Source organism: Pecten maximus, unplaced genomic scaffold (genome assembly GCF_902652985.1).
Source record: "Pecten maximus unplaced genomic scaffold, xPecMax1.1, whole genome shotgun sequence".
Taxonomy (NCBI): Eukaryota; Metazoa; Mollusca; class Bivalvia; order Pectinida; family Pectinidae; genus Pecten; species Pecten maximus.
In genome coordinates this window covers 1-8,721 of record NW_022981124.1, presented here as the reverse complement: position 1 = coordinate 8,721, position 8,721 = coordinate 1, and the positions used below count along the sequence as shown (strand labels likewise).

At 36.5% G+C, this 8,721-nt stretch overlaps 1 protein-coding gene across 2 annotated transcripts; it reads left to right on the top strand.

Annotated features, from left to right (window-relative positions):
* Nucleotides 1–403: 403 nt before the first annotated feature.
* LOC117319924 (multivesicular body subunit 12B-like) lies at nucleotides 404–8,693 on the top strand (the record flags this gene model as incomplete). Of its 2 annotated transcripts, none has more annotated exon segments than XM_033874631.1 (8): nucleotides 404–574; nucleotides 986–1,117; nucleotides 2,154–2,261; nucleotides 2,968–3,058; nucleotides 3,471–3,603; nucleotides 6,358–6,486; nucleotides 6,830–6,936; nucleotides 8,429–8,693. In XM_033874631.1, coding segments are annotated over 7 exon segments (696 nt in total). In that variant the 5' UTR covers nucleotides 404–574; nucleotides 986–1,039.
* Nucleotides 8,694–8,721: the final 28 nt, after the last annotated feature.

Genomic DNA, 8,721 nt, shown 5'->3' with positions numbered 1-8,721 from the left:
GACATCAAGTCACATTAGATATATGTTGAAATTTATATTTTTAGAATCAGCTATATTTACTTGTTGTTTGTATCTAGTAATATTTCTCAATAATAGCATGTATCGGAAATAATTAGCAAAAAACATGAAAAGTCACGCTTGATTGCGGGCTACACAAATTCCCCCCGTAAAAAATGAAAATCGTCGATTTAGGACGTTAAAATACATTTTAAGAAAATCCACTTACACGGATTGATTTAAAACCTGAAATCAAATCTTTGTAGAAAAAATCACTTTAATCCATTCAGTAATGAAGGAGAAAAACGGAAATATCCAAAGCTCGGGCTCGGGTCTTCGGCTCGGGCTCGGCTCGGGATACACAAATTCTCTACCACCCAAATGTTTCGTTTAAGCATTAACACCACCTTGATCATAATAAAAAAAATTGTGGAATAGGTCTACAGGAATTTCTTATTTACGTTTATTTTCTCTTGTCCAAACAGTACATTTTTTTCTCATCAAGTCTACGTGAAGCATTTTTCTTAGTGGACGGAACATTTCACATTCTGCTTTTTATGAAGGACACAAGAAACAGGTAGACTATAAGTCTAAGTGTAACCTCACTTCCTTGTTCATTTTTTTGTTTATTTTAATTTTGAATCAAATTTGATACATCGGGCAGTTAGTTACACATGAAGTAATTGAGTTGCTATGAGCTTGTAAGTGCCGTTATTTATCACTGCATTACAAGTTGCAGTGAACTCCGACATCCTAGTGCATGTGTAATTAACCAGAGACTTGTATATCCAATATATATGTGATATACAAGTCTCTGAATTAACTGTTCAGAAAAGTTACAAGTTATATACACTGTTGAGGTTTCATGATGACAGATTGTGTTAGTATCTTAAATATATATAACCTCATGATCACATGCATCAATGTACTATTTGTAATTTGGCGATCACATTAATCTTTTTTTTTTCAATTATAAATTTTGTTTCAGTGCCTCTATTGTGCTATTTTGTTCCAGTACTTGCAATAAAGAATAGCTTTGAAGATGTCAAACAGTGATTGGCCAATCACTGCTGTTACTGTGGTGACAGATCCCTCAAAGTGCCCTGCGGGATTCACAATTGTAAGTATTAAATAGGCAATTTCTGAAATGAGTGCAACATCCAGATACTGATTTTAAACCCCTTCTCATTTCCTAACAAACATTGTTCAAAGTATCATTTATACATATGTTTTTTGTTATGATCACAATTAACATGTATGTTTAAAAAAAACATGTGCACACACATGTACGCATTGCCAAATGGTTTGGTACGGTTCCCCTGTGTACTAATTGAACAAAAGAGACTTTGTAAAAGGACTGCATGCAGACATGTTTGAATGTATACTGTAGTAATACAGTAGGAATTTGAAGGGAAGCTTATATAATTACCAGGTGAGGTATATACGTACAGTGCACAATATAAAATTATCAGAAATATCTTCAGGTTCAAGATAAGGTTTGACAAATTTTAAGAAAACGAGGAAATAATATGATAATAATAACTACATGTCTAATATTGATCTATTGTTACTATTTAATTAAATTTGGGGACAACGATGATTAACAATAAAATTCTACCATGGATCAATGATATCCTTCGAGTATGTGCTAGAATCAATGTAGAAAATAAGTATATTATAAATACAACTGCTGTCTTGTTGAATCATACCACGTAATAAGTAGTTTTACAGCTAACATCTGATCGTGATTCCTCAGATTCAGTGAATTATTACAGCTTATATATATAAGAAAGATGTAAAACCTATATTTAAAGACTTTATAGAAAGATTAAAGCCAAGGTGCATTCTCCAGTATTCTGGAGAACATGTATGTATAATGTATTAAATCATTCATTGCTGCATGTCAACATCTTATATGTTCAAGGTTTCAGTTCTGACTTGCAGCATTTTCAGAAGTCAAATTACTATTTCTCAGAAATCTGTAGGATCAAAACAGGTGTCAATGCAAGTGGACATATCCATTATCCAATCACTTTAGTTTCAAATCAGGCGTTTAAGTTACATTTTGGGTAGTCTTAAAAATAATGGACTACCCCAAGCCCCTAGGGTATCATTTTACTTCAAACTGATATATATATTGTTATTTACTTTCTCAGATTGACAAAACATATGACAAGAGGGATGATGCAGACTTGTGGAGGGATGGGTACTTTGGGAAGCGTATCTGTCGCTATATGTGTGTGGAGAGATCTGCCCCCTCTGTAGTAAGTATCGGTGTAATAGGACAAAGATGTGACATTGTTGATAAGATAGCTGTAGTTGTTTAATAAATGATTACAATTTTGCTGTAAATTCAAAGAAAACTTTCACATGTTTTTAAACTGGAACCTGTTTATGGTTATATAGTCTTATAATTAAATTTCAAGCAGGATTGCAGACAAATTGAAAAAATGCAATATGATTATTTCTTTGTAATTCTCATCTGGAATAAAAGGACAAAAACTGAACATAAATGCAGTTAAGTACCATGATGTTGATATTTTAATGTTTCAACCACAAACTCTATACTATGTACATGTAATCATAAAGTTACCATTCAGACCTCTGTGATGTGACTCTTCCCACAAAACCTCGAACATAAACCTGTTATATCCGAGGTGATGGAAATTCTGATACTGTTTCTGATTAGTTATATCATTTTGGTCAATCATCATATTTTTTAAAAACCAAATTCACAAGTTTCATTTGCTACCTGTACATTTGAAAAAGTGTCCCTGATTAAATTAGAGTTGAAATGTTCTTGAATAACCCAAAAGAAAGATTATACACAGTCTCTGGTCTACATGTAAATTGTAAAATATAGGGTCTTAAGTGTGTGTCAGAGTCACTGTCCCTATGTGTTTTGAATTTCAGTACCTCATGATTCTAGCTATATCAAGGAAGTTGTAAATGTGATTTGTTTTTCTTTAGGGTAAAGATGTACTGGTTGATGTAGCTGTGATCAATGAAAGGGATCCTATTCCTGCTGGCTTTACCTGTATAGACTTCACCAGTGACACACGTGAGTGTCATAACAAGACCATCCAATTCAGAAGTGTATAAGGATATATGGCATCAAAGTTCTTCTTATACGTACATGATGAACAATATCTGAGATTGATGTCAAAAATCCCCAAATCTTGCCCTAAAATGATTTTGGTAAAATAATATTATATTTAATTGTTTTTAAATGATTGATGTTAAATAATGATCAATTTAATTGTAATCACTCCATAAATTAAATAATACTAGTAGTATGTGCAGTGTTATTACTTGTTACACATAATTGATTCTTATTCGGTGAATTTATTGATAATACTTTCAGTGTTCGGTTATGAAAATATTCTTATGATTTTTATCCTTTAGGTGAGAAGGCTATGAAATGATTTTTGTCCTTTAGGTGAGAAGGCTATGAAATGATTTTTATCCTTTAGGTGAGAAGGCTATGAAGAAGAAAATGCTGTGTGTGAGATACATGTCCAGCACTCTTACTAATGATGCTATCGCCGAGCTAATCATCCTGTCTAAGGGTGTGCGTCGTCCTCCAAACGGTTACAACCTTGTAGGGTAAGTCTAACATCCTGTCTAAGGGTGTACACGTCCTCCCAATGGTTACAACCTTGTAGGGTAAGTCTAACATCCTGTCTAAGGGTGTACACATCCTCCCAACGGTTACAACCTTGTAGGGTAAGTCTAACATCCTGTCTAAGGGTGTACACGTCCTCCCAACGGTTACAACCTTGTAGGGTAAGTCTAACATCCTGTCTAAGGGTGTGCGTCGTCCTCCCAACGGTTACAACCTTGTAGGGCAAGTCTAACATCCTGTCTAAGGGTGTACATGTCCTCCCAACGGTTACAACCTTGTAGGGTAAGTCTAACATCCTGTCTAAGGGTGTGTGTCGTCCTCCCAACGGTTACAACCTTGTAGGGTAAGTCTAACATCCTGTCTAAGGGTGTACACGTCCTCCCAATGGTTACAACCTTGTAGGGTAAGTCTAACATCCTGTCTAAGGGTGTACACGTCCTCCCAACGGTTACAACCTTGTAGGGTAAGTCTAACATCCTGTCTAAGGGTGTACACGTCCTCCCAACGGTTACAACCTTGTAGGGTAAGTCTAACATCCTGTCTAAGGGTGTGCGGCGTCCTCCCAACGGTTACAACCTTGTAGGGCAAGTCTAACATCCTGTCTAAGGGTGTACATGTCCTCCCAACGGTTACAACCTTGTAGGGTAAGTCTAACATCCTGTCTAAGGGTGTGCGTCATCCTCCCAATGGTTACAACCTTGTAGGGTAAGTCTTACATCCTGTCTAAGGGTGTGTGTCGTCCTCCCAACGGTTACAACCTTGTAGGGTAAGTCTAACATCCTGTCTAAGGGTGTACATGTCCTCCAAACGGTTACAACCTTGTAGGGTAAGTCTAACATCCTGTCTAAGGGTGTGCGGCGTCCTCCCAACGGTTACAACCTTGTAGGGTAAGTCTAACATCCTGTCTAAGGGTGTGTGGCGTCCTCCCAACGGTTACAACCTTGTAGGGTAAGTCTTACATCCTGTCTAAGGGTGTGCGGCGTCCTCCAAACGGTTACAACCTTGTAGGGTAAGTCTAACATCCTGTCTAAGGGTGTGCGGCGTCCTCCCAACGGTTACAACCTTGTAGGGTAAGTCTAACATCCTGTCTAAGGGTGTGTGGCGTCCTCCCAACGGTTACAACCTTGTAGGGTAAGTCTTACATCCTGTCTAAGGGTGTGCGGCGTCCTCCCAACGGTTACAAACTTGTAGGGTAAGTCTAACATCCTGTCTAAGGGTGTACACATCCTCCCAACGGTTACAACCTTGTAGGGTAAGTCTAACATCCTGTCTAAGGGTGTACATGTCCTCCCAACGGTTACAACCTTGTAGGGTAAGTCTAACATCCTGTCTAAGGGTGTGCGTCGTCCTCCCAACGGTTACAACCTTGTAGGGTAAGTCTAACATCCTGTCTAAGGGTGTGCGTCGTCCTCCCAACAGTTACAACCTTGTAGGGTAAGTCTAACATCCTGTCTAAGGGTGTGCGGCGTCCTCCTAACGGTTACAACCTTGTAGGGTAAGTCTAACATCCTGTCTAAGGGTGTGTGTCGTCCTCCCAACGGTTACAACCTTGTAGGGTAAGTCTAACATCCTGTCTAAGGGTGTACATGTCCTCCCAACGGTTACAACCTTGTAGGGTAAGTCTAACATCCCGTCTAAGGGTGTGCGGCGTCCTCCCAACGGTTACAACCTTGTAGGGTAAGTCTTACATCCTGTCTAAGGGTGTGCGGCGTCCTCCTAACGGTTACAACCTTGTAGGGTAAGTCTTACATCCTGTCTAAGGGTGTGCGGCGTCCTCCCAACGGTTACAACCTTGTAGGGTAAGTCTAACATCCTGTCTAAGGGTGTGCGGCGTCCTCCCAACGGTTACAACCTTGTAGGGTAAGTCTTACATCCTGTGTAAGGGTGTACACGTCCTCCCAACGGTTACAAACTTGTAGGGTAAGTCTCACACAAAAATAATAGGAGCAGTCATAATGTGTCTAGCCAATGCTTAAACAGAGGATATTGCAAACTGGTACCAAAAATATATCACTTCTAACAAAACGTGAGGTATAAACTAAATGGGAGAAAAATTCACATGAACTGTCAAACGATCATGTGTATCTTATAACTCCATTATTACCGGTAGGTTTCAGGAACGTGGTATACAGACCCCTCTTAGTGGAAATAAAGAAGGGAAGCAACTCAACAAGCCATGTTTCCAAACTTTAGTGTATTCTATTTTCACCTACAGCTGGTTGCTAATAAAAAGAATTAGCCACAAGGTGATTTATATCGCGATAATCAGACATCAACAGATCATTCTTATTGTTCAAGGAAGCAATGTGATTCCTGGTGTGCATATATTTCTCTGTGTACCCTTTGTTTTCTTGTTCACAAGAATATCATTTACTTTAAATTTTAAATTAACAAAATTAATATGAAAAGCAACTTCTAAAGTTATGAAAACTGTTCAGAAAAAAGCTTTGTACATTTCAGTGTCAGTGTGTGAAATGGTTCTACTGTACCCTTTAATGACAAAAGATCATTGAAAATTGTAGACACATGATGTCACACTGGATTTATTTATGATTAATCAAAGGATAACTGCTTCCTGCAATACATGTACATAATATAATGATTAGCTAAACATGATATTTGTCTTGTCTGTGAAGAAAAGTTGCAAGGCCAGAGTTATGTGACTTTTGCGTTGTTGACGTTTTAATAACACATAGTTATTGTGAATGTGAACATCCTTTGTTTTGTCATTTTAGAGAGTTAAACAACTTGGCACTTTGTTTCAAGATGGCCAGTTTTCGATCTCCTACAACTGAATCCCAACAGAACAATGTAGCTCAGCCCTACTCACCGAACTACCCAACAGAAACTCCCCTCAATAACATGTAAGTAATTTAACAATGTAGTTCACCATACACACCGAACTACACAACAGAAACTCTGCTCAATAACATGTAAGTAATTTAACAATGTAACTCAGCCCTACATACCGAACTATACAATGGAAAATTGGCACAATAACATGTAAGTAATCTAACAATGTAGCTCCACCTTACAGACCAAACTAAACCATGGTGGTATGATTAATGTACAATAATTTCTCAAAAAGAGTCAATGATAGGGAAAATATTCCAATTTATAATGATACATTTTGAGAAAGTGGATATTGTAATAGAAATGGTATATTGTCAAGGCTGACTTGTTTGACCAGCAAATTTGTTTGTTTAGGGCGAATATTGGAACAACTCTACCGTATGCCATCAACCCTACAGGGAACCATGCTAGACCAGGGCTGGACAGGACCAACAGTTTAGCTGGTATAGGCAGTAATCACCGTGAGTATCTGCAAAGTTTATGGAGAGATCTTTCTCATAAGTCAATATATCAGTTTTTATCTGGTGTATATAGTATACATATTTATATGGTAAGCTTTGCCTGTAGTTTGGTAATATGTCTGTTGTTCATGTGTTATGTACACTGTAACTATTACAACATAAAACACTGTTTATTGGCAGTGCAATATTTCTTTATATTGAAAACTGAATTTTCTGTAAGAGTTAGACTATATGTAACTAATATCCAACCCAACACTTCGCAACAACAACAAATCCATCAGCTTTGTGGTGATGCTTGGTGGTAACAGAACGGTATACAGTTAATCGGTACACAGTTTAATCATAATGATATAACATATTTAACATATTTAGTGATATAAATTATGTACATCTGTATTTGAAAAAAACTATTAAAAAATTTACAATTAACATTATTAAACTTCCCTGTTGTATGAAACTAATCAGACCGAGAGCAACATCCCATGATTCTCCAAACATCATAGTTTTCTTTTTTGTATACCATATTCACCATAATCAGTTCACTACTGATTTGAGAGTAAGAATGCTGTTTTGTGAAACATTGTCTGCTGGGGTGAGCCAGTACTTGGAGTCAGGCTGAAGGCTTTTATTTTTGAAATGTACACTTTTTCAGCACAAGTCTATGATTTTTATTTTTAATTAGTAATTATAGTTCTATTATTTGTGTACTATGATCCTACCCTGTATTAATCTTATACCTGTAAACATAATCAAATGCATGCAACTCTGCTTTGTTTTATCTATAATCTATATAAATGTGAATGTTATATTTTAGGTATCAGTTTTGTTTATTTAGACAAAGTAATGTGCAAAGAAATCAATATTTTGTATCATTATTTAGTAAACAACTACTAAATAGACATTTTATACAAAAAGCAACACCTCTCTTCAACATGTTTTATTTCATATAGTGTTGTGGCTTTAAGTGTCCTGTCAATATCTTCCTTATTATAATTTTATCTACATTTTTATCAGGCTTTATAAATGTGAAAAGGAAAAAGGCAAAGTGCCCCATTGACAGAGTTTATGCTGGGTATTTTATCAGGAATTTATAGAATATTAAACAGAAGTTATTTACATCCTATAAAACAGGACTATTTGTCCAAGAGAGATATTTCAACTCTGCTTGACTGAAGTTTTAAAGATCAGAAGGCAACATTTCATATTACAGTATAACAACCGAAGAGAATTACTAGAGGAGTGAATCTACATTTAATCCCCCACCAGGAACAGTAGAGAATAAAAAGAACCTGCTAACCTATACGAGCACAGTAGTAATGACCTGTCAGCTTGTATAGATTGGGGTGGGGCGGGTCAGTGTTTTCAAATAAATTGTTTGAAATACATTGCTATGTTCATGTATAGATGCTGATCTGTGATGTTTCCTCATAATATAAGGATAATACTCTACAATATATACTTGTAAAGTGTAACAATGATTTTATTTCCCCAGAAGAAAACCATGTGCTCCATGGTTCCCAGCAAGTGGTACAAGGTATTTAACTTCCATAGAATTGCCGACTGTTTCTCTTGCTCAACTCTCTGCAAGCTATCAATTCTTAGTCATGTGATGGATCATTTACTCATTGATTGATTTACATTGCCTACCGTTACAGAGTTGATGTTTATTATAGCATTATTCAATCATATCTTTATGATGATATTACATGTAATATATATAAAAAAAAGTGTAACTTAAAAAATTGATGTATAATCTCCCAATGATTACTGATTAATGTCTTGAAA